This window comes from Lachnellula hyalina (assembly GCF_007821495.1).
Source record: "Lachnellula hyalina strain CBS 185.66 chromosome Unknown contig00142, whole genome shotgun sequence".
Taxonomy (NCBI): Eukaryota; Fungi; Ascomycota; class Leotiomycetes; order Helotiales; family Lachnaceae; genus Lachnellula; species Lachnellula hyalina.
The window spans coordinates 23,709-49,331 of NW_022157256.1; the positions used below are offsets into that span (position 1 = coordinate 23,709).

The 25,623-nt window shown below is 47.4% G+C and overlaps 5 protein-coding genes across 5 annotated transcripts; all 5 read left to right on the forward strand.

The window, feature by feature from the left end:
* Positions 1-1,440: 1,440 nt before the first annotated feature.
* On the forward strand, positions 1,441-2,905 carry SH3YL1 (SH3 domain-containing YSC84-like protein; the record flags this gene model as incomplete). The annotated part of the gene is made up of 2 exons (XM_031151739.1): positions 1,441-1,654; positions 1,707-2,905. 2 exons carry the CDS (start codon positions 1,441-1,443, stop codon positions 2,903-2,905), a joined length of 1,413 nt encoding a protein of 470 aa, XP_031002958.1.
* Positions 2,906-3,577: 672 nt separating this feature from the next.
* Positions 3,578-4,180, forward strand: LHYA1_G006807 (uncharacterized protein; the record flags this gene model as incomplete). Its single annotated transcript, XM_031151740.1, has 1 exon — positions 3,578-4,180. One exon carries the CDS (start codon positions 3,578-3,580, stop codon positions 4,178-4,180), a length of 603 nt encoding a protein of 200 aa, XP_031002959.1.
* Positions 4,181-7,065: 2,885 nt separating this feature from the next.
* Positions 7,066-8,299, forward strand: RTC2_1 (putative vacuolar amino acid transporter; the record flags this gene model as incomplete). The annotated part of the gene is made up of 5 exons (XM_031151741.1): positions 7,066-7,164; positions 7,235-7,334; positions 7,461-7,935; positions 7,988-8,037; positions 8,091-8,299. 5 exons carry the CDS (start codon positions 7,066-7,068, stop codon positions 8,297-8,299), a joined length of 933 nt encoding a protein of 310 aa, XP_031002971.1.
* A 1,451-nt stretch (positions 8,300-9,750) lies between these two features.
* Positions 9,751-16,997, forward strand: LHYA1_G006809 (uncharacterized protein; the record flags this gene model as incomplete). The annotated part of the gene is made up of 4 exons (XM_031151742.1): positions 9,751-9,756; positions 9,812-11,015; positions 11,228-16,667; positions 16,721-16,997. 4 exons carry the CDS (start codon positions 9,751-9,753, stop codon positions 16,995-16,997), a joined length of 6,927 nt encoding a protein of 2,308 aa, XP_031002972.1.
* Positions 16,998-22,846: 5,849 nt separating this feature from the next.
* amdS_6 (Acetamidase) lies at positions 22,847-24,721 on the forward strand (the record flags this gene model as incomplete). Its single annotated transcript, XM_031151743.1, has 5 exons — positions 22,847-23,275; positions 23,339-23,640; positions 23,707-24,391; positions 24,443-24,548; positions 24,597-24,721. Coding segments are annotated over 5 exons (1,647 nt in total), but the record flags the coding sequence as incomplete, so codon positions are not given.
* Between the last annotated feature and the right edge of the window lie 902 nt (positions 24,722-25,623).

Below are 25,623 nucleotides of genomic sequence, written 5' to 3' on the forward strand. Positions count from 1 at the left end.
CCTGGCTTGCATTGGGGACACTTGCACTTGCCGACTCCCAGCCAACTTTGATCACGGTTACGAGTGCAGTAGCTACATCAACCGCAACGACGGCATATCCTTCCATGAGTGCATACCCGAACTACGACGGCGGGGTATGTCAGAATTGTCCGAATGAAGGTGCTGTTATTGAACAGGATGCTGGCTGTCCATCTGACCACCCTACGTTCTACTACCTTGACAAGTCAGTATTTTTTTGACATCCCTCTACATGCTTCAGCTGGCTAACTTGTCGTGTAGAGTATGCTCTTGTTGTCCCATTGCGCCGGGAAATTGAATCGTTGGCATGTCGTTCTGCTGGCCATACGAAACGATACGAGAAGAAAGTCGAATATAAAGTGTACATCTTGATCATACGAGAGTAGATGCTGAAGCAGTGCATGTCTGTCGTTGCGGAGGATACATGTTGGCATACGCAGATGCATATGCAGAGTCCCTCTATCTTGCAGCGCAGACCTTACACATTCCGGTCGTTCATGATTCTGATATTTCGCGTTCGAAGCATACCGTCGAGGGTGGTGGAACAATGGAGCAATAATAGCGCAATGCTATGAACAGTCAATATACCCCTTTTCTTTTACCCATTGCGGAAGTCTCTGTGTACAAGTGTCACGACTCGGCGCCGGTCTGTCCTCCAAAGGGAGGCAACAAGGATATGATTTCAACAAACGGTATGCTTTTATCAGATGACCCGAGATAGACAAATAAACTGACACTTTGAGCAGGGAAAAAGTAGAATATTCCCAACTGGGACACCAAGACTTTTAGAGTGGGAGCTTTTGTTAATGACTGATTTTGTTGACCGTGGGTTCGTTGTGGAGAAATGTAGCTGGAAGGGAAAGAAAATCATGTATCGTTAGAACGCGTTCTGTGCAATACTACTGTACCTACCTATGAAATGGAAGATATCTGCCCCAACCTTCCACACATAATTTTGCAGGAGCAGCATCTCATCGCTATGGTTCTGCGCCTGTCGCAAAGTATCCTGTCCAGAGACAAAATAATATCGATGACCATCAAGAGAACTACTCCTTTCTTCAGTGGCATATACAGAATACAAAAGCGAATGTTGACGAGAAAAACCTGAGCGAGCGAGATGGCAGCTTTCTGGATGCGCTTTCGCCTCTAAGGAGTCACCAAGCAAATTGTGGCTGAGATCAAATCAGGGGCAAAAAGGGTGATACTCATTGGACAACCCCTTACTTACTTAGTGCCCAACATTGTGGCTGAAATTCGCGGCCTTTCGTCATTCACACCAAGCCCCCACTGCGGGGTCCGCCGCCCTTATCATATATATATCAACTGTCAATAACCAGGTATTTACCCTCGACCTTCTTTGCCTTAACATCAACCTCCACTTAATCACGAACCTCAGAACGCATTTCTTTCGCCGTCTTCAATATGGCAGAACAACAGCAGCAAGCACACAAATCATCTGCTTGGGAGAAAGCGAAACATGGTGGAAAAGCAACATTCGATAAAGGCTGGGCCGCATTCGAGAAACTCGGTGCGCCCGTCAACAAACTCACCAACAAGATAGGCTCGGAAGCATTCTGGCCAACGCAACTAGGACCAGAATGCGACAAGGCAGCGCGGATCCTAAAGTCCTTTTGCAGTATGGACCCCCTACTTCCTTCCCACACCCAATACTAATCGATTACTTGCAGAGGATGGATTCTATACCGAACAACCAACAAGCAAACCCGGATCTCCAGGCACAGGCCCAAAGACTAAACCGAAAGTTCTCGTCAAGATTCCTCAGAAGGTCATCCAGAAATGTGTCGGTTTGGCAATATTCAGTACCATGCGAACGGGACTTTGGGTCTCGGGAGCAGGTGGCTCAGGCGTTTTGATAGCACGGAAGGAAGATGGAAGCTGGTCGCCTCCATCTGGAATCTTAATTCATACTCTAGGGGTTGGCTGGATGGCTGGAATTGACATTTACGACTGCGTCATTGTGATTAACGATCGTAAGGCGCTGGGGGCCTTTAGCAAGGTGCGATTGTCGCTCGGTGGGGAGGTATCAGCTGTTGCAGGCCCAGTTGGGACAGGTGGAATATTGGAGTCCGAACTGTTGAGGCATCGAAAGCCGGTGTTCAGTTATATGAAAAGTCGGGGATTATACGCTGGGGTCCAGGCTGATGGGACCATAATCGTGGAAAGATACGATGAGAATGCGAGATTCTACGGAGAAAAATTGCATGTTGGCAGCATTCTAGCGGGGAATGTCAGAAATGTCCCCACGGAAACAAGGCTGTTGATGGAGGTCGTGAAGCAAGCTGAGGGGCGGACGGATGTCAATCCTACGATACTGCAACAAGTCGATCAGTATCCTGTTCCATCAGAGTCAGCCGTGGAGCACAATTCGAACCCAACATCTGAACAGCAAGCACATTTTGCCCCTCCAGAAGGCTTTTACGCTCCTCAGACAGATTACAAGCATTCATCTGGGGCTGCAACAGCTGCTCAAACTTCAGGTTCTCAAACATCCTATGGTCCCCCAGCGCAGGCATACCCTCAAAGTGGCTACCCCGCGGATTACAAACATCCATCTGGGGCTACAGCTGCCGAAAGTAACCACGCTGCATATCCTGGAGGCACCCAAGCTTCAGGATCTGAACCATACTATCCACCTCCACCTCCAGGACCACCTCCTCACACTGCACAAAATACCTATCCTCCACCACCCCAGGCCTCAAATGTCCATGCTACCCAAGAGGGACATGCCACGCACACGACAGAGCCACAAATGTTTTATCCCCCACCTCCCCAGGGATCAAACTTTCACGCTGCCCAAGACCCACATGCCGAACCACAGATGTTCTATCCACCACCTCCCCAGGGAGGACCTCCTAGCTATTCTTGAAACGGCCTGTAACATTACGCCTTCATGATTTACGAGATCGAACGATTGATATCTTTCCGTTAGCGTTCAAGTTTAGATAACGTCTTCGAAGACTTAATTGATTTTTAAATTTGACATCTCCTCTCAGTCCAGTGGATCCTTCAGTGGACTGTGTTCCTCGTTTGTTTCGCAAGTGGTGATGCAGTTAATTCGTATGAAACGATATCAATCTTTTGAGGTAAGTTCCCTAATAGTTTAAAGTGTAGCACTGGTTGTAGATGAACAAATGGTAAGTCTTTTGTCGCCGGGGTCTTTAAATCACTTCAGAAATATCTTCAGGAGGTATGCTATACTTACTCGGGTACTAGCTGGGGATAGCTCGGCATACTTTCGAAGTATCAGAAGTAGTTTTAATAAAGCTACTAATCATTGCTGAAACTTCACGACGTGGAATCGAATGAATACCCTTCTCCACTAATAAGTTTACTTCATCCTAGTAACATATTTATGTGAAGATGAATAAAAGTAAGAATCCTGGGAACTGGCAGGAGCAGGAGGTTGATTACAGTAGTTGTGCACTAGCGCGGCCCCACTATCATCACCGGCTTCCAGAACTTCAGATACCAATTCCCAATTCTTTGAATCCCAACACAACCAAATCAAATCGCACATCCTAGAAGCTTTCTCACGATTATGGATATCGGCACGCCCACCACATTCCTCGACTCTCACCCCACCGAACAAAACACCTCCTACATCGTCTCCGGCCTCTCCTTCTTGCGCGGCCAGCTCTACACGGCATGGACCGGCATCGTACCCAAGCCGCTTCTGGCCGGCTCGCTGCGCATAATCTGGTATACGGATAAGGGAAAGGAAGGTATGAAGGACTACGAACTGCACCAAGCCACGCTGGTGCGGGAGAACTACGAGATGCTGTGCTCGCATCCGGATGTGCGGCGCGTGCTCGTGATGGGGTATTCGGGGCAGAATCCGTGGGTGCTTAATAGCAAGGGCCTTGATAAACAGTTGAACAAGATGAAGAATGAGGCGAGGAGGGCGAGGGTGGCGCAGGAGAAGACGGAGAGGAAGGGGGGTGTGCTTTCTAAGGGACAACCTGCCGTGGTGAAGAATGGGGAGAACTCGAGTGGTGCTGTGGCGGGGCCGCAGATGGGGACGCTGCTTGATATTGAGGATGTGATTGAACAGGCCGATCGGGAGGAGGAGCAGAAGCAGAAAATGGCGGAGGAGAGGACGTGGAAGGAGAATGAGGGGCTGTTGAGTGGGGAGATGGTGTGAAAGGGGAGGAGCGTATGACTCGCAGATTGGTCAAGGCATTGACTTAGGAAGACAAGCCTCGCGGGCATGAGGGAGTGCAGAGAGGCATACGCGGGCCATGAGAGCAAGGCACCCTCCAAGCTAGCCTTCTTAAAAGAGAAGTGCGGATGGAAAGGGTATGTTGTTATATCGGAGCTGGGTGGTTCCCCTGCTCAAATAGATATTGATCTGAATGTGAAATATGTATATCTAGCAGCCTAATTATGTATTAATTGTTAAGAATTCTTCAAGTATTAGTGTTTTCCATCTCCTTCAGCCTGGCCATTTTAGGTAGGCTACACTTGCTATATTGCATGGGATACCTACCCTACTCTACTCTTGGTCTCGGTGTACGAAATAAGTGGCCGACATTACTAGCACCTAAAAAGTCTATTTTCTTCACGGGGATCAAATACGAAATCAAGTTTGCAATGCTAAATGATTATAAAGCTTCATATAATTTTCCGAATCCTTTCTATTCATTTTTGACCTAAAAGTAAAGGAGAAAATGAGGTTATTAAGGTGTGACATATACCTAGTTTCGGCCACCTATTTCGTATAACAAGTAACTTGACGTAAGTAAATAGTATAGTCCCGCATTTCTCTCCAACACAAGGCTGCCTGAAACCGACCAACGAGTTGTAGCGATGTAAGAGTATTTAACCTGCGAATTCCTTCCAGTTCTCATCCCTTGTACAACCTTCCCAGTATCTGCAAGATGGTTACCTTCCTCGGTCTCCCCCGCGAGCTGCGCGATAACATCCTCAGCCTCGTCATCTCCATGCCATCAGAAGCCCCAGCAAGTCATTCTGCGGAGATCGATCGAGGCGACCTGACAAACGATATCATGTCCAATGTGAGATACAGACCACGGATGAACAGAACGGATTGGATTCCTACTCTTCTCGTCAACCGCCAGCTATGCAAGGAAACTCTTGCGGTAATCGATGTCCATCCCTTGAAATATACATATCTGCTGGATATCATGGTAGTCGATGGAATATGTCTCTTCCCAACGTGGCTGGCCGTTCCTGCTCTTACAAACGTTGTCGATAAAGTGCACACTTCCATTCGTATCGATCTCACGGCTGCGAGGGAATACAGTGGCTTCAGGGTTGGATGCGGAGGTCCTCCAGTGCTCTCATGGTCTTTCCACAAGATCCTAGAACGTTTTGTTAATGTCGGGCCTGTGGTCAACCCAGAAAAATTCAGCGGAGACTGTGCTATCAAGGTCCTAGAAATAGACATCATAACGCCTGACGTCCCAGAATCAGCCTTTTTTTCTGCCGAGAAATGGGAGCACGTTATACGGCCCGTGAGGCGCGAGAAGGATAGCCCACCGGACTCGGAGATAGCAGATCCCGAGTATGTGGTCTCGCCAGCAATCCTCGCGGAATTTCTACAATCCCACATGGATACCTTGATCCAACAGTGGGACTGCAAGTACTACTTCAAATATTCTTGCTTCCTCTTTGAAAGGATTGGCATCATGAGCTTGACGATAGATGGGGAATCATACTTTGAGTGGGATATGGCTGAACAGTTACGAAATGCTCGTTTGAGACGCGACTTCAGAGGATCGGCCCCTGGAGAAGGACCTTCTGCATACAAGACGTGGAAGACGGGTGTCTATAAAATCCGGAATCAGTTGGGATTGCCAGTGTTGCCTGACGAGGATATTGAAGCAGACAACGCATAATGCAAGATATTCCTCTCTGCGCTGGAGAGTTATGCATTGCGTTGCAAGTCATCTCGGTGCTGGTCTTGGTCTGGTTGTTTGTGCCTTTCTTTTGAAATAGTAGTCGGACGTATATTTGATAGTTCAGCTATGAAATAAACCTCTTACTCTGTATTGTCCTTTGCACTATACGTGGTGCTTTCTCTTGCCGTTGGGAGGGGAGATTGAAAAACATGTTGTGGTGGTTTTGGGTGGTTGGCGAGTAGGAGAGATTACTGTGTTAATCAACAGCCTCATTCAAAATTAACATATCATTTGATAATTACCTCCCGACAGCTCACACATCACATAAACACATTTTCTACTACTAAACAATTCCCCCTTAGAAGCGGGTCTGCGAGCTGTCGAACCTACTGTATTCCCGAGCTCCACCGTTCCTTGTAGGCTCTTTTGATCTCTCTGTGTGTATAGTTTGATGTAGCTTGGCATGTCTAAACCCTTAGAAAAAGACATGCTGTGTACAAGGACGGAGCAAAATGGGCATGGAGGGCCTAGGATGCATTCGAACGTCCGGGAGTAGAGGGTAGTCGCAATAGGCTACCTCGCAGTATAGACATCTGATCCAGCCCTCAGAAATTGTGGACAGAAATATGCCATTTGCACTACCGATAAAGAAGAAATAATCATGTGAGCGAAATGCCAGCTTCCCTCGGCCTCTCCGGCGAGTCGCTGAGAATAGTGGTGGGTTGAACGCCTACTTCTAGAGCTGCTCGTTGGAGAGGAAGATCGCAGATTCCGGGGCTTTGAATGAAATGGATGAGGTTTAGCTTCTGCCTCGCTTTGGTTCGTTATCATTATAACGAGTTTCTTTATTTTTGGGGCAATACAATTGCAAACCGCTGATTCAAGGGTTATTGTGAAAGTTTACCGCATGGCTGCCACTGGTTGTTTAGTAATCCGGGTAGGATCCGCGCTGGCCGCGCGCCTAAAAATTTGCTGCGGCAATGGCGCCAACCTTATCTCCAACAGAAAAGTGTGCATGAGACTAAACCAATCATCCATCACGCCGACTCGACCGATATAAGACAGCTTCTCAGTTGACCTCTTCATTCACGACTCTGCTGGTCACAAACCCTCTTTCAACCTCATCTTCCTTTCTTCCCTCTGTCGTCCATTAGGTATTCCCAATATGTCCTCCGCAACGGCCTTATCGGAAGCCCTAATACCACAGGAAGCCTTATCTGGGATATTTGGCAGTATCAGTCTGGCTACATGGATCTTTCTTCTGGTACGTGCTTACTAGGGAAAGAGGGTAGGTGCTTACCTAGGAAGAAATACGCTGACTGTATGTGTAATAGGTGCCGCAACTGATCTTGAATTACAAGACGGGCAGGGCAGATGGGATTTCGTTGGCATTTTTGATCGTTTGGATGGTAGGGGATATTACGAATCTCTCTGGTACGATTTTCTATCTTCTCCTGATCGTACTGTTGACTACTTTGAGGCTACTCCACTCCTTGATCTATTTTCACACCCACAGTCATCTTTCCATACTATATCACGTGCCGAACTGACACACTCCAGGTGCGATCTGGGCAGACCTTGTCCCTACCGTCATTGCTCTTGCCATCTACTTTTGCATCGCTGACCTGGTACTTATCTCCCAATGTCTCTACTACAATCACATCAACGCCCAGCGCAGACAATCATCTGTCATCTCCGAGCATGAACCGCTCCTCACGCGCCAGTACTCCAACGACACCATCGGTCTCCCTGGTTCTCACCGACGCCGTTCTTCTGCTCGTAGTGGCACAAGCCAGCACTCTGAATCTCCACTGAGTAAGATTTTGGAGGAGAATGAAGAGGGGACGGGCAATCAGTGGGTGAAGAATAGTCTTAGTGTGCTGGGCGTCATTGTTGTTGGGACTGCAGGGTGGGCTATTGCGTGGCAAGCGGGCGTGTGGAAGCCGAGTCCTTTGGATGCCGGTTTGGAGCCGGCGAATGAGACGGCGCTGGGGGCGAAGATTTTGGGGTATACGAGTGCCGTTTGTTATCTTGGGTATGTTTGTCATGTGTATGTGGAATGTGGTGGTTGCTAATGCAGGCGATAGGGCGAGGATTCCACAGATTGTAAAGAATTACAAGGACAAGTCTTGTGATGGTGAGCTTCCTCTATGCGTATAGTTGGGGATAACGCTAACAATGGATCTGTAGGACTTGCTCTACTCTTCTTTCTCTTAAGCTTGATGGGCAATGCTACTTACGGAGCTAGCATCTTGTGCCATTCCTTGGAGAGGGATTACGTGATGCTCAATCTACCCTGGTTGATTGGTTCGTTGGGAACAATCGCCGAAGACGCAATAATCTTTGTCCAATTTAGACTCTATTCGACGAAGCAAACTACAGAAGCCGTTGTAGAATAGAGGGGGTTGGGGTGTATATATAGAAGATAATGCATCTATGGTGTTATTTGGCATTGTTTGTTTGTATCTATATTCAGTGCGTATGAGGGTGGGATGTGCATATAGGATCGCAGTATTGGTTATACAACATCATACTATTTCCTGTCCGCGGTCTTAGAATTTCGACGGATCTTCTGGATTTTACAGACTACAATTAACATTCCAGAGGCCCTTCTTTCACTTACAATTCTGCTGAAAATTGGCAATTCCTCCTAGTCTTACTTTGAGGCTACAGCTACCTACTATACAACAAATTGTCCATACTCTACGCCTTGCATTTCTGTCTTCCACGTAATTTTCATATCTGTAAGCCTAAAATTGCCCCTTGTGGTCATACATCTGGGAGCTGTCTTCGTAACTACTTGAGAGCATACCTAGGTACAATCCGCAGTACAGTAAGTGTATTGTAATAGTTCATGTAGTGCGTATTCGAGGGTTGAAGTGGCTTCGGCGTCAACGGCTCGGGGCGGCTTACGATAATCATTGCGGGGAGGGCGTGGGCATAGTTGCATCTTTTTACAAGTACGCCTCTACCTGCATGCATGTGTAAATAAATGGTTTACCGTACGTCGGACAGTTTATAGTGTCTCGAAGCAAGACATTTCAAGCCTTGAGATGAAAAAATGGAAGGTTGACTCGGTTGTTCCCGCTTCCTTCCTGCAGGTACGAAGTGAAGTGACACGATTTGTCGTTGACAACTGTCAACCCTAATCGGATATCTGAACTGAACTGAACTGATAGCTTCTCATCTAATATTATTCGCAACAATAATAAGAACATCAACAAACATTGATAATATCATCGCAATATGAAAAAATAAAAATAAACATTTGGTTCTTCATCATCGGCTGTTTTTCGCATTAACTTAATAAATTGTTCGGCCCAGTTAGCCAACCAATTTCCTAAGCGGCCCGGCCACTGAGCACTTACGGAAGATCCTTGTCAACACTCAATGACCCCCGTCCCCATCAGGAGTTCGCGCAACGTTTTATTTCCCGCGTGAACAGAGCGTGAATATCTTCAACCATCACAGCACTCTGCACTCATCACCAACCCTTTTCCCGACAGGCACATCGCATACACCTCCCCCTTCCCGAGTGTATGCCTTCGCCTTCGCCTTTGCTGGCTTGATTGGATGTCTTTGGCTTCTTGTACTTCTCCATAATTACATTACTTCTTGCCTCATTTGCCTTATATCACTCCTTTAATTGTCTTTTTTCCCCTTTTAACGCGTCGGAACAACCATTTTAATCCAAACAACGACTACTAACACGGCCCTGGAAGACTGTTGGGCTCGGGCAGATTATAGAGACACAGTAGCAGACGACAGGGGCTTCGTCTGTGCTGGTCTCGGTGTGGTGCGTTGTCCTGGAGTTGAGCCGCCTTCGAGAATTGCCTATACTAACGCGCCGATGCCTGTTAGATATTTAAACAACGTCTTCATTGCCATCAACCCCTCCTCCTGCTGCCAAGGCAGAGGAAGGACCCCCGAACCCTCCTTCACAATTTGGTGAACAGCCCGGATCGCCAGCTTTGTCGACAAGCTCCACTGCCGAAGGAGGCTCGTCGCCCATACTACCTCCCCTTCCAGCCCCTACATTGAACGGTAGAGCCATCGAGCTCCTGAAAACTCCCCCATCTGCCTCCCGAACAGATAGCAGTCACAGTCAATACTACACCGCGAGCTGGGGATCTCCGTACCCGCGGCCACCACCCAGCGAATCCCAACCAAAACATTCCTACGCCCATAGTAATACGTTGAGCAGCGAGCCATCGGAAGATTCGCCCATTCGCCATCTCGACTTTCATACCCCGTACTTACGTCCGCCTCCGACTTTCACGCGCCAGACCAGCGATCCCGACTTCGTTTCGCAAGACGGGCTCATCAGTGCCGCTGTTCTCGCAAATCGAGCTCGACGACCAGCTCAAGGTTTGACTGAAGACTGGATCCGACAACATACAGGTGGAGAATCAGGAGAGGCGAACCATTGGCTCAGTGACGACCCTGGAGATAGTGAGCACTCTTCACTGAGCGGATCCATCTCAGGAGACAATAGGCAGGACGCCGATCCGCGAACACCGACCCTCCAGCGATTTCTTGACTCAAGAGAAAAGGCGCGCAGTTCAAAGAAAAAAAGACAAGACAGAAAGCAAAGCACAGACACTTTGAAGCAGGAAGACTTCTCGGATTCGGTGCGCCCCAGCATGTCAGATACAATGGGCAATGCCGCATCGGTCGGTGAAAATAATGCTCGGTCGTCCTCGTTCGATGAAAGACTACCCCCGCCTCCACCGAAGCAAGAATGGAGCGTTTCAGCTTCGGCAGCCCAAACAATTCCGAACGTTGCGTCTACTCCCTCCCCAGCACCAGACCCTCCGCGTCTGAAGAAAAAGGTGCCTTGGAAGGGCAAGAACATAATGGTCTTACTACCACGGGATGACGAACGTGGTCAAATAAGCGGTGCACCGACTCCCATGACTGAGAAGGATGTTGAAGCTAAATTGAAAGAATGGGAGGACCAGGGCTATGATACATCTGGATTCAATCTAGGAGAAGGTGAAAATGTGAGCGGTTATGCAGAAAAAGGCCAGAGTTGTGCCCTCTGGCCGCAGATTGAAGATGTGCTTGAGGAAAGACAGCAGAGATCTTTCAAAGTTAGCATCCCTGATCGAAGAGGTAAGCTTGTATTCTTTGGTTTAAAAGAGGTTGTCTGTCCCGAGTGTACCGCCTACATTCCTCCCCTGAAACACGGTCGACTATCTTTCTACTCCTTGCATCAAGCGATGAGACTCATATCAATGACATTCTCACTAATTTTCGGCATTCACTATTTACCATTCATCGTCATATTTGATCTGCCATATTATATATACTGATAGTCAGGGTAGAATGGGATAATTATGTTCAAGATCTCCAAGAAGCAAAGCTTCGCGCCCTTGGAGTATCACTAGGCGATGAAGACCCTCCGCCTTTAATTTCACCAGCTGTGTCGAACATGAGCAGACAAGCCTCAACGACATACCCGCCATTGCCATTTTCACCACCGATACCAACTTCATCGGCTGCTAGTCAAGCCCATAATCCATTCTCTCCGGCTCTTATGCCTGGCGCTGGCATGTCAACTAGTCAGAGCTCTAATCCAGGTTCCATTGCATCGCCAGCTTCGATGCATGCGCATTTGCAAGGGAAATTCAACCCAAGACAATCGGTGTCATTTTCAGCAGGCGAGTTTGGATCACCATACCCTCAGCAATCGACAGGTGTTTGGTCACCACAGCAAATGCTCTACCACCAAGGAGCTCCACGAGGTGGTTCACCATCCTTGAAAAACCTTAGCGCAGTTGTATCACCTAGCTCACCTTTCCCTCAAGACGGCTACTTTCAGGGTGACGTTATGTCTCAACTGCAGCAGCGTCAACAGCTCTTGCAGAACCAATTGCAACAGCAACAACAGCAGCAATTACAGCTTCAAGCTTCTGCTAAAGCTTCTCCTCACCTCCAGGAAGTGCGTGTTGCTGAAGATGAAGAAACCCCGGCTCCCTCCAAAAGTCCCTCCAAGACACCAGAGGCGCGACAGATCAAGCACAACCCAAGTGCTAGTCTTCAGAAGGAAATTGACGATGCTGAGTATCATCTTGAAGAACAATTCCAACGTCAACTTGAACACGAGGATTACAGCCCTCACTCTGAGATGGGTGACAAAGCAGTTCATGTCGACTCTAAACAACAGCCAAATCACACTTCAAATGTCTCTACTGGCCATAACGGACTCTCTGCATCGATGTATGCGGACGACGGTGAAGCGGAACCCGTGTTATATCATCCACAGCCACATAGCAGAGGACATTCACTTTCTCAACATCCATTTCAGGACCACGAGGATACGTCAAGTGCAGCCGAGTCTAAAACTGGATTTCGAAATAAAAAGAGTCTCAAGGCTGAGGTTTCGGATATCGAGACAAATCCGAGCGACATGGGCACTCCTGTTCAAGACAACGGCCTGAACGGACACGACAGGTCTCTGTCCACATCGAGCAATCCTTGGGCGTCGGAACCAAGTCAAACCGGCGACAGCAATCCGCCAAGTCGTCCCAGTCATAGCACCAAGCCATCAACGTCCAAACTCAACGTGGCTGCGAAGGAATTTAAGTTTGACCCTGCCAGCTCTTTCAAGCCAGGCCAATTTGCCTTTGGTGGGGCCGCGAACAACTTCCAACCACCGCCAGTTGCCTCATTCCCGTCCCTTGCTGCGCCCCACTCCGCCACGTCGAGCCATTTCAGTAACCAATCGCTGGGTAGCTCGAAGGGCAAATTTAATGTTGCTGCGGCTGCTTTCACTCCTGGCCAGAGTGAATTCAGTTTCTCAGCCGGAGGGCCAAGCTTCAGGCCAGATAGCAAACCTTTTACACCTTCAAATGGTGCTTTCTCCGCCTCAGTTGGGAGCCTTGCTTCTGGGAGTGATGACCCTGCCCGCGCTTCAATTTTCGGCGGTATCGACTTGAGCGCAATTGGTGTTTTCAAACCACCCAAAAAGTCGAAGGCCATCCCAATTGTTCGTCCAGACAGCAGCCATTCCCGAGCTTCACTTCCCAGAAATTTGGAGGATGAGGTAATGGAAGGCAAGGATGGTCGCATTACCCAGGGTGAGGGACGTATTAAAAGAGCCCGCGGTGGAAAGGATGATGGAAATTCAGTGCCGCTATTTGCTGAACCCAGCATGCCGCTCTCGGAGACTTCACGGGAACAGTCACCACCAAAGGAAACAGCTCCAGCGATCGCCAAACCGGCAGACAAAGAGAATTCGGCACCACCCAGTGAAGATGTTGATCGAGCACCAACTGTTCCTCCAAAGTCTCATGCACGGGCTGTATCGAATATATCGAATGTATCTGAGGTGTCACCAATCTCACCAGATCAGCCCGCCAAAGACTTTGCTCCCTTCGAGTTCCAGCAACAAAAACAAGTCGAAGACTTTAATTCTGCACGGCCATTCACATCAAGCAGATATGGATCTGGCCTCCCTGCATATGGCTTCCACGCTCCATCGGACGACGAAGTCTCTGTGGAAGGATCCGTCAAACCTGCTTCAAAGTCTCACAAGAAGAATACTTCCTCGCTGTCTGCAACTGCAAAACCCTTTGAGTTCAAGCCAGGACCCTTCAACTTCACTTTTGGTCAGCCCTCTGAGGCAATGGCTGCTGTGGCCCCGCCGCCTACTCTTCCTGGTTTGTCAGGTTCTAGGTTTGCTGGAAGCCCAACACCACCTCCTCAGTTGTCATACCCTGAAAGTGACTTCGAGTTTAATGAGGTTGCCGACTTCCAAAATGCATTGCCTGGTCCAGAAAGTCCGCCGGGATACAAAGAACCGGTAGGCGAGACCGCAGATCGCGAACCTACATACGAGGAGATTGATGATATTATGAATCATCTTAACCAAGCCGAGTTCGAGTCCGCTCCTCGCGACAGCTCGCCGGGATATATTCAGCCAAGTCCGATGAGACAGATACAAATGCCCAACTTAGAGCAGTCTTCGCCCATTCGTCTGCAACCTCAGAATCTTATGCGCAGCGATGCACCGAGCCCAAGTCCCGGACGGTTCATGGCACTGCCCGGCGAGCCTGTCGCGTCCCAAAGAATCTTCTCCCGTGCCCACGATGATCCCTTCGTTGAAGAATCACCACAGCCGTTGCCATTCATATCACCCTCACCTATTCATCGTCTGAATAGAGGCAGCAGTGTGCCTGCTAGTGATTGGGACGATGTTCTTAGTGAAACAGAAGAAAACAAGCTTCAGCCTCGCGCCCGCTTCTTCGATAGCCATGTCAATGATCTCGTTGGTGGCTTGTTGGCTGACAGACTTGATCCTGTGGAAAGGACTTTGGAGTCGATTCAAATGTCTTTAGATATGATGTCCGGCCGCGCTCCCTCCAGCAGACGTGAGAGACGAAGTATCTCCGGTGCTTTGAGTGACGCTGATGACGAGGATGATGATAATCCTCGTAGATCGCTCAGCCCGAGACGTGACAAAAAGCTGGACAAGATTCGAAGTGTTGTTCTTGAGGCTCTTAATGCTCATCAATCATCACGACCAGCTACAGCATCCACAGAGCCAAAGGCTATTCCTGATTCTCAAAATATTCTTCTTGTTCTGGAAGAAATGAAGGAGCACTTTGGTCAATCAATGCGTCTAGATTTCCGTGCTGATGATCTGCGTAACATTGTTGAGGATGCTGTAGAGAAACGAATGCCGCCTTCACCGAACCCCATGATCGACGAAGCTGCTGTTGCAAGGGATGCTGATCAAAGAGCCCGAATCACTGACCTTGAGGAACGACTTCGAGCTGCTGAAGCTAAGCCTCTCTTTGATGAAGGAGCTGCTGCCCGAGAAGCAGACCACAAGATCAAAATCGCCGAGCTTGAAGAAAAGCTTGGTCGTGCAGATACCCGCTCCGAAGAAGAAATCCAGAACCGACGTGCTGCCGAGGATCGTCTTGCTGAAGTCCAAAGACTACTCCGAATCTCAAGTGAGGAGGAGGATCGCCTCCGAGAAGCTATGGAAGAGAGAGAGGTCAAGATTCGAGAGATTGTCGATGCCAGCGATCAGAAGGTAAGAAATGTCGAGGAACAACGAGCCAAGACCACCATGCGGATTGCGCTCCTTGAAGCTAGCCAGAACAATGCCCAAAAGACCCAGTCCGATCTTCAAAATAGGATCAACGTCGCTGAGGCTGATCTCCGACAATCCCGACAAGCAGCCCAGCACTGGCAAATGGAAGCGGAGCGCGCTCTGGAGGCGGCCAAGAGGCACAGCGAGGATGCCGAAATGGCCAATGAGACAAACAAGGCCCTCGGGCGGAACGTGGACAGCCTACGGACTCAGATGGAGGAAAGTATCCGAGTCCGAGAAGGCATGAGAGGGAAATTAATAGATTTGCAGGAGGATATGGCGCAAGCTGCCCGCAACATTTCCGAAGAGAACGCCCGCCGCGCTAAAAGAGAACAAGAACTCGTTGCCCGACAGGAGGTCCTCGATGCTAAGTTGCAAGCGGAAGCCCGGACCCGAGAACGGCTAGAGCAGGAAATTGAGAGGTTAGAGGGTGGTGAAAGAGAGGGCATGAGGGCGGTCAGTGAGTGTAAGAAGTTGGAAGGTATTATTGCTGAGTTGAGGCTTGAAAGTCATAATGCTCAGAAGGAAGTGATGAGATTCCAGCGCGAGTTTGAGGAGGCTCGTGAGTCGGGGTTGAGTGAAGTGCAACGGACGAGGCGCTTCATGCAAGCAGAGCTCGACGCCGCCAATAACCAGGTCAATGTCGTCAGGGAAGATCTCGAAAACCAAGTGTTGAGACTTCGTGCAGAGGTTGATCAGGTGAAATTGGATGCTGATACAGCAAAGGAACAGCATGAGATGTTGCTTGAGGAAGCGAATAACTCGAAGCAAAATGCCGTCTACGATGTGAAGCGCAAGCACGCCGACAAACTCGAAGATCTCCAGACTCAGCATGAGCGACAACTTGGCAATGCTATTGAAGATGCTCAACGCTCGGAACAACATCTTCTGGAACGTCTTTCTCTTTCCTCGTCCAAGACCGAACATCTACAAGATCGTGTTCAACACCTGGAGGAACGACTCGAGATTGCCAACCAAGCCGCGAATGCAGCAGCCAAGGCCGCACGTTCAGCTAGTGGAAGTGTCCCCGTACCCCTGCCACAAACAACAACATCAGTTTCTGTGCCTCAACAGCAACAAGCTGTATCCCGTGTCACGGAACTTCCGGAGAAGATCTCCCCTCAAGCTCTCCGCGAATCCATCATGGTCCTGCAAGAACAGCTGCAAGATCGCGAGCAAACAATCGAGAAATTAGAAGCTACTCTCGCAACTCTTGATGTAGACGCTCCAATCAAGATCTCCAAGCGCGACGACGAAATTATGTGGTTGCGCGAGCTACTTGCTGTTCGCAAGGGTGATCTTCAAGATATCGTGACCTCGATATCGAGTGAGAACTTCAACCCTGAACAGCTCAAGGACGCTGCTATTCGCCTCAGCGCCAACTTGCAGATGGAGGAGCAGGAGAGGGAAAGAGCCATGAATGGTGGTTCTGCAATAAGTTTGCCCAACATTGCTGCTTCACTGCGCGATGCTGCGACTCCACGGATGGCGCAAGCAGTTGGCCCACTCGCAGCAGCTTGGGGGAATTGGAGAAAATCAAGGGATACTGATGCGGGTAATGGGAGTAGGTCGAGCACTCCGAGTAGACAAACTTCAAGTCGCCATAACCCTAGTCCATCGGCACAGTCTTTCCTTGGCGGTCTATTAACTCCACCAGCCAGGTAGTTACCCTTTCTCCTAAACATACCATTTCTGAATACTGATAAGAAAGTAGCACTGCACCCAGAGTATCACCACAGCCAACCGCCTTCGGCAGCACAGGCCAGCGCTTCACATCCGCTCAGTTAGCAAATCGGCCACGCAACATGACGCCAAGAAAGCAAGGCAAGGCGCCAGAGCCGAGAACACCGCCTATGATGAGCAAGAGCAGTTACGACCCAGACGCCGCGGATGCGCAGGACTTCAGTGATGCGGGCTTTTATGATGATGATGAGAGTACAGTTGATGATGGGTATGGAAGTAGTGGGGGACCGCTACCGCTAGGTCGGTGACATTACCGAGCCCCATCTGTACCTGGGAGAAAACATAATTAAGGGGCCGATTTCATTTGTTGGTATTGAGGCGAGAGAAGTAATTAGATTGATACCCCTTGGAGAGAAGGAAACATACGCGCATATATGATGGCCAGATGGAAAGCAAAATTGCGAATACCCCCTTTTATTTTTCATTTGTCTTTTAAGGTCTAGCCACATAGCTAAGACATTGGCTTGCTTGTTTGTATATAGTCTTCATATCTATGGATATCTAAAAAGGAGGCGAATAAAATTACGAATTTTAATATATTCTTTCCTGGAATGTAGGTGTCAAGTGTTTTGACTAGGGGCGCTCAAGTAAGTCAAGCCTTACACGTTAGGCCAGAAGGGCGTTCAGCTTCATGAGACAAGCGGATAACACCTCGTCTTAGGGAAGTCGGTGTATATGTCATGCTTCTTCTACCCTACTCCTATCTGGTGCTTTTCTTTCGCTGGATTCAAAAGCTACGCGAGTATTATGGATGCGTATATGCGGCCCGTCCATCACATGCCAACACACTCCACCACCTACCCTTCCTTATCTGAGATCTGAGATTCTGAGGTGTGCCTCACGACGTGGGCACCTGCAGCTCTTATCAGAGACATCTGAACAACACAGAAATCGTGAGATATATTAGTATTTAGCTATCCAGTTTTATTTCATTATCATGATTCAACACCAAACTTTCCTTTCAACATTCCTGAGTACGGAACTTTCACTTCCACTTCACTTTCAAAACAGCCCAAGCATATATCTAAAATGTCTCCCACTGATAATGTAAGTCTCTGCTCCTGATTTCAAGAGCTTACTCCCACTTACGCATTTCAAGCCCGAGAAATCTCTCGAGCTGGATTACATCAGTCTCAGTCTCGATACTAAAACTCAACCCATCAACATTGTCGGAGACAAATCGATATCACTACTCAAGAAACTCAGCACCTACCTCCCAGAAATCCACCTAGTGGATATCGACAAGAAAGTCGTCACGCCGTCAGAGATTGAGAAGGGGTCCGGTTCTAAATCTGTTTCTGATTCTACATCTGGTTCTGATTCTAATTCTGAATCTTACGGCACCTTTCAATGCGACTGTATGACCGTTGAGAATTTGACGGAGAAGGAAAGAGAGAATGGTGTATTGATGAGCTTCTTGGGAAGTTTGCTTGTGGTGGGTTGTTTGCTCCTGGTTGGTATTATTGGGGTGGGACTTTTCTGGTTTTGATTATCGGGATAGGCGTAGGAGGGAAGGGCCAGAATGGGTGTTGGAATATACCTTTTTTTTTTTTGTGGGATGAAATGAAAGTGCATGAAATAATATGCTATTGCCATAATGATGCGGATTTCAATTTGGAGTCGTCATTTTCCTATGTTTGTCTTTCTCTCTTCTTTTCTGTTCTGTCAATGGAGTGGAGTGGTGCAACTCGTGCAAAGCGGGAGAAGTTGGGAGATCCAAGTGCACATTCTATATCCGATCACATTGCGCATTTGGCGACTCTTATTTTGCTAAGAATTGGCCAACATGAAATCTCGGGGTTTCAATTGTAACTATGATTCTCTTCTCGAATACTTCCCTCTATTCGAATTGAATCTAGGGCTCTAAGATGGCTATGTTCTTTTCTCAGAGGGGTCATTGCGAACCCGAAGACTGATTCCAGGGGCTATTTCTTTGCTAGATGGTTCTCTGATTCCTTGGGAGCCCGCACTAGAGCCAGAAATTCCGGGTTTAGAGATAATCATACGAATTGTAGTAGGTACTAGACTTTCAAAACTCCGTAGTCAAAATTTCCGAGCCGTATTTAGCCTCTTGAGTCTACAGTAGCCAGCAGCCAGTTCAATCTCCAAACCAGGCAAACATTTCGCGATTCACGTCGCTCCATCCATCATTCAAGTAGCTGGCTTGAATAGGCTAAGGCTGAAACAAATTAACGTATTCTCTATACTCGAGTAGGAGGTAGGTAGGTCTAAAATAGAAATTTCCGTCGTTCAATCCTGGTGGTCTTGCCTTGCGCCCCTTCGTTCTTTCTCGCCAATCAGAGCTGTCCAACGCGCTTGCGCCTCTAAACTATTGCAAAGCCCCGAATTTGAGCTAGGCTCCCTTTCATGATGAGCCTCAACTTACGAAATCTATGGATGGTTGTTCTATGGTTCGCTCGTGATTATTGTGCGTAAATGTGTTTAGGTTCGTAAAGGCCTCTTGTTGGCCTTCATATATAGTCTGCGGTATCTGCGTTTGGTTTTGTTCCTCTTCGTTCTATATATCATCTCATCTCATCTCAACTGATCTCCATCACATATTTCGGCACTTTCAATAAATTTAGTCTCTTGCTCAAAATTGGAATCCATTCTTCAAACTTCAACAATGTCTCCCTCACTCAAGACCATCATTCCCATTGCACTGTTAGCTTCCACCGCCAGTTGCTTCAGCTTTCTCTATCCCGTGCCTGGCACCACCAACTTAACTGTTGAAGATGGCGACTCATTGATCGTCTCATGGGATGTCAACTTTTCTGGAGACACGTCTGACATGGCACTCAACTGCGCAAAGACCACAGACTTCACCGGAGATTCGATTCGTAAGAATCCCATAATTCTTCCCACTATGTACAAGCACTTACAATGAACAAGACACCGGTATCAAAACATGGGCCAATGTCTCAACCTCCCTAACCTACGATGTCAAATACGACTCCAGCTACGACGATAAGCAATTCTGTCGCGTGTGTGCTGGCTCTGCCGGTCAAGCCTGCTCGGGTGTTTTCCACATCACGGCCAAGGTAGCCGGCCATCCTTCTACGGCTTGGAGTGTTCCTGGAAACAGGGAACTGGCACCGTCTTCCTCGACTGCTTCTCCGAGCACCGTCACTGCTACCCCGGGATCCGCTTCGAATGGTACTTCTTCTGCACCGGGCTCTTCAGCAAATACCACGACTGTGGCCCCGCCAGTAACTGCTCCTACTCTTCCGGCTGCTTCTTCGCCGACGTCAAAGAGTGGTGCGGTTCGATTTCAGGCCTCGGCGTTCGCTATGGGAGTGCTTACTTTTATTGCTTTCGTTGCATTGTAGAAGAGATGTAAATGTATTAGAAGTACTGGGAGTTTGTTTGTCAACCTGCATATTTTGGAAATAAATCATTGGGACCGGAGTTGTGCTGCATTTGTTGGTGGCATTTTGCACCATCTGTATTGTTCTTTTGCTTAGATATTACAACTTACTATCGATAGATGTGAGCTTTGAATAAAGTTTAAACCTATGCACGGCTTTAAACATAGAATAGTATAGACCACCTATTTGTTCTTATAATTTGAGATCATCTGTATCCTCACGAGTTTAAATCTCGGTAGACTTATATTCTCACATATACGCACCTTTTCTGCACCCAAATTTTAAAAGTTCATGCAGCAGTCCTTCTCAAGGACTATTTTCCTCATAGAGTGAACACTACTGATATTGCAAGGCAAACTGCTTTGAGCTACTGTCTGGTATGGCGTTGCCGGAGTTTCTATTCTTTGTTCTTGTTCAGTAATTTTATGTAGGATGTAGCTTGTGGATAGATCGATATAAACATGTCTTTGTACGTCTTTTCGTGCTTCTAGACTATTGCCTAAACCAACCAGGTCTTTATCTGTTTATCAATCAACACAATTTTAGTTTCAATCCACTATTATATATAAATGTTTCCCATTTGTCTTTTCCTTCATTCTTAGTCAAGATGCATCTGTAGCTGTATCTATAACACTAAACAAAGTACGTATTATGTAATGGACGACGCTGTAGTCCAGCGGCGTAGCACGAGGTCACAAGTCACAATCGCAACGGCAACTAAAAAGATATTCTCGAGACCGAGTGCAGATGTCGTGAAAGCTATGAAATATCGATATGCAGAGGCGTTCGCAACTGCCCACCGCAGATCTAATAACCATTCGACTTGCGTTACAACATTCGGCCCAGACAAAGCTAATATCGGAACAAAAACAAGCTTGGATATACGGCAATGCTTACGGTTCCTAGATCTAGACAAAGGTACTCCGACGAAACTCATCGATGTCTATTTGGAAGGGCTTTGCACTCATGCAAATCAGGGACTTAGCAGAATTACTGGAATTGATTGTCACTCTCCGGGAACCGATCCATTGCTTTATTCAATACCCTGTGGGAATATTGGAAACCCGGGCAGAGATGGATCCCCAATAAAGAAGTCAAGGAGGGACGTTATCCTTACAAGAAGACAATTCTGGAAGTTGCGATACTTGTTTATACCTATAATATATCATTCCGGTACCACCGGTTCGGATCGGGAGTTTCATATGGATCTATGCGTAGTATCGCCTAGTAAGTTCATGGAAAATGTTCATTTTTCACTTGAACAGGACTGCTGCTTCTGTATATAAATAAACTGACATCTGAACGTATTTTATAGAAGCAAAAACCATCGATTATATTAGCTCCGATATAGTGAGTAATCTCCTCTAAACTCACCCCGAGAAAACATCTCACTCACGTTCACTTAGGATAGTGGTGATACATACGGGCGGAGAATTCAAGTCACCATTGGACAAATCATCCAAGAGCTCACAAGTTTAAGCGATGACTTTTACCAAAGTCCACACCAGACATTTATTCCAAGTGAATGGCGAACGAGAACAGATACAGGTGAGAGACAAACAAGAGGCAGTGCTGACTGTGGGGTATACGCAATGACACACGCCCTTTACCTTGCCTATGGCTATGGTCTAAATAGTCAACGAAGAACTTTCGCTTCCGGACATCAGGATAAGATGCTTGACAGAAGATATCGAATAGTAGAGGAACTTGCTAGCCACTGCATCTACGAACCTAAGAGCTCTACACCCTCGGCCACTACACTCTACGACTACCCAGTGCTCGATTCAGTGCCCTCAAATTCACTTTCGCAAGGATGGAAGCCCATAGACCCTATTGCGCTCTCTCAACTCTCGTCTGGGGTGCGGAATAGACGATCTTGCTATGCGGAATGTTCAGATCAAGAGACGTTAAAGAAGCATTGCCAGAGGAATAGCAAGTTCTATCCTGGTTATGACAATGTTTATCTGAATCCAAATAAAGGGTTGCGCGAGTTTAGAGAGTGGGTTGAGATGATGGACGAATGCAGGCGTCTTCGTCGTTACCAAAACTCACAGCACCGGCCTTTACTGTTTCTAGAGAACGAGTCTAGGTCATGGATTAGTTAAAAAGGACGAGGGAATGTACACTTAGCTCTTTGGTGAGAAATGTAAGTTTGGGCATCGGTTATGTAGGTGTTAAAAGTAATCCTTAAAGTTGACATTTGTTATTTTAATCCGGTTGTCATATAACCAAATCGAGATATTGCTGCTTGTGTATTAAACCGTTTTACTCTGTTACGTAGCAGGTCATGTGGAGTATTGATTTTGCCTGCTCTGAAAAATATCATAGTCCCTCCCTGATACACGTCTCCGCAATATTTTGATTGTTGGCTTGAGCACGTTAGACCCATCATCGTCTTCTTGCTCCTAAATCTACTTTAGACGGTTTGCTATTGTCAAAAGTGGGATATTTCCTTCTTATCTATACGCTCAGCTTTCCGAAAAACATCCACAGTTTCCAACCTTTTCCCCAATGACATCCCAGTCGAGATACATTCAACCCCGCTTTAGATGCAGTCACTTTCATGGACTGAACTCAATAGAATGTCATCGTTCTGTTCTGTAGTCAGCCACGTGACAACCAGACCATTAAAGTGTGAATCGCTACTTTTATGAAAGCAAAACCTGTCTAGCGAGTTTCAGGACAACTCCTTTACCTCTTCTGGCCTGTCCAATTCTTGGTTATCAGATCGAGATCAAAAAATAAAAAATATGCCAGTCAAACCGTGGCAAGAAATCAGGGATGCGAAGAAAGCAGAACAAGCCTCCCGAATTCCCGCAGCATGGAAGATTCGCTCGGAAGATTTCCCTCCGGATGGAACAGTTGATCTTCGACCAGTGGCAGCCAGCTCTGGGATATTGTCGACACGTGAGCTAAAGATTACCGGAGAGGAGTATGATGCCACATCCTTGGCAGGAGCCATCGCCGAAGGGATGTACAGTGCAGAGGAAGTTGCGACGGCATTTTGCAAGCGCGCTGCGATTGGCCATCAGCTATGCAATACACTCACTGAGATAATGTTTCAGGATGCTATTGAAGATGCCAAAAGACTGGACACTTATTTCAGGGAGACTGGAAAGACCGTTGGCCCTCTTCACGGCTTGCCAATGACATTCAAGGTGAGCGACCGGCAACGTCCGCTGGCATTATCACTATTGTATCTTGGAAATTAATGATTAAAGGAATGCTTTCATGTATCTGGTTATGATGCCTGTAATGGTTATATCTCGCGTGCTTTCAACCCTTCTACTACAACTACGTATATCATTGAACTGGTCAAAGCAGCTGGTGCAGTTGTGATTTCAAAAACCAATGTCCCACAGACAATGTTGGTTTGTGAAACTGATAACAATGTCTTTGGCCGAACAAAAAATTCGGTGGTGAGCCATTTAACTTCTGGTGGAAGCAGTGGTGGCGAGGGGTCGAATATGGCCTTCAGAGGCTCTGCCATCGGTATCGGAACAGATGTTGCCGGATCTATTCGGTAAGTAAAAGTATAGAAGACCTTAGTTTACGGATCCCATGAAATGGCTAAAATTCCTGGTGCCAGAATACCAGCAGCAGCAAATGGAGTATATGGTTTCAAGCCGACATCCGGTGTCTTGCCATTCATCGGTTATGCGGCGTCAGGCTACACCGGGGTCAATTCTGGAATACCAGCAACTCTAGGTCCTATAGCGAATTCAGCTCGTGATCTCGCTCTCTTGGTTCGAGTTGTTCGAGATGCTAAACCGTGGCTAGTAGATCCAGCTGTGATCCCAAATATATGCGAGCAGGGAACTTCTACCAGGAAACCGATTATCGGAGTAGTTTCTCGAAGCGGCCTCACGCCCCATCCACCTGTGCAGAGAGCGATAAAAGAAGCTGCTGCAAAACTTCAAGGTGCCGGCTTCGAAGTTAAGGATTTCACTCCGCCTAATTTCGCGGAAATCCGAATTGTAACCCAACAACTCTTGACTCTGGATTCATTATCTTACCAAAAAGGTGAGCTTAGCAAGGGTGGAGAACCTGTAGTTCCATCGGTGCATAACTTTGGTTTTTGGGACATTCCAGGGAAGACGCAAGAAGAGACTTGGGCTTGGAATACAAAAAGACTTGCGTTTTGTAAGGCCATGTTGGATCGGTGGCAGGAGGCAAAAGTGGATGTTGTTATATGCCCGGCTGGGCCCTACACCGCCGTTCTTCCTGGAGGATGGAATCATGACTTATATACAGTCACATGGAATGCTATGGATGTATGTGCTTATGCTGTTTTGCCTCTCCCTCGGCAGCTGACAGCATTCTAGTACCCCGCAGCCATCATTCCATTCACAAAAGCAGACCCGAAACTTGATCCCAGAGACTCATCTTTTGCCCCACTGAGTTCAGCAGATGCGAAAAATGAAGCAACCTGTATGCTATTACCCTAAGTCTTGATTAGGTTGTGCTTACCTTAACTAGATGATCCGCAACTCATGGCCGGTGCACCAGTTGCACTACAGATTGTAGGATGTAAGTATGGAGACGAGCAATTGCTGAAAGATGTAGAAACTATTGATATGGTTTTGAATGCATCAGTGCTCTAGTAATAAGTTAGTTTGCTAAGTTATACCTTGAAATAATCTACCCGAATTCGTTGATTGTGAGCGAGATGTATTTGAACTTGCCAACCCGGATCACTTCTTCCGCGTGACATCCAGTTCTATCTTATTCTGCCGACGCTTCTAAGCTCCCTAGAGTTCAGAGCAGTAAGCGTGAGATATCTGAACTAGGGTATAGCTAAGATAAATAATGGTACTGGTTATCATGTTCTCCTGCTCTTTCACAATTCTCGTCGTTGGCTGAAATGTTATGTCGTCCCCACACGATATGCATGCTAGACTTCATTTTAATTGCAAATTTTCTATTCTTGTGTGCCCAAGTAAAGTATTCATTTATCAAATCAAACAACTTTGTTAATCCGCCATAACATCCGTTGCCAAAATCCTAGCTGCGACGGCTAGAGGCGGTATCTATTCAATGCATTCCTGCAAGAAGCAAAGCACCTGCCATCAAAATAGCACAGCCAACTCATTACAGAATGCAATTTACGAGTTCTATAGTATCACCAGAATTATGACGTCGTCACTCAACTTGTGACACCTGAGCTAACCAATCCAATGCTATGCAAGTGAGACGACACGCACTCGTCTGACACATATGGAGTCACACTGGGTAAATAACGTCGCTCCGACAGCTCCCAAAGGCCAAACGAGAAAACGAAAACATTATAGTGCTATAGCCAGGATGAGCCAAGATCATCAGTCGCCCAGATTATAAGAGCTCTACCTTCTAAAAATCGAAATTTGAGGCTGTTGAACCTGCAAACTTTCTTAACAAAATGCTGTCGTTGCTCCCTATCATCCTTCCATTGGTTGCTGTGACTCTCGTTTGGTTGAAATTACGGTCTCGACTGCACAAGAAGGCTTTGACACCACCAGGACCCAGG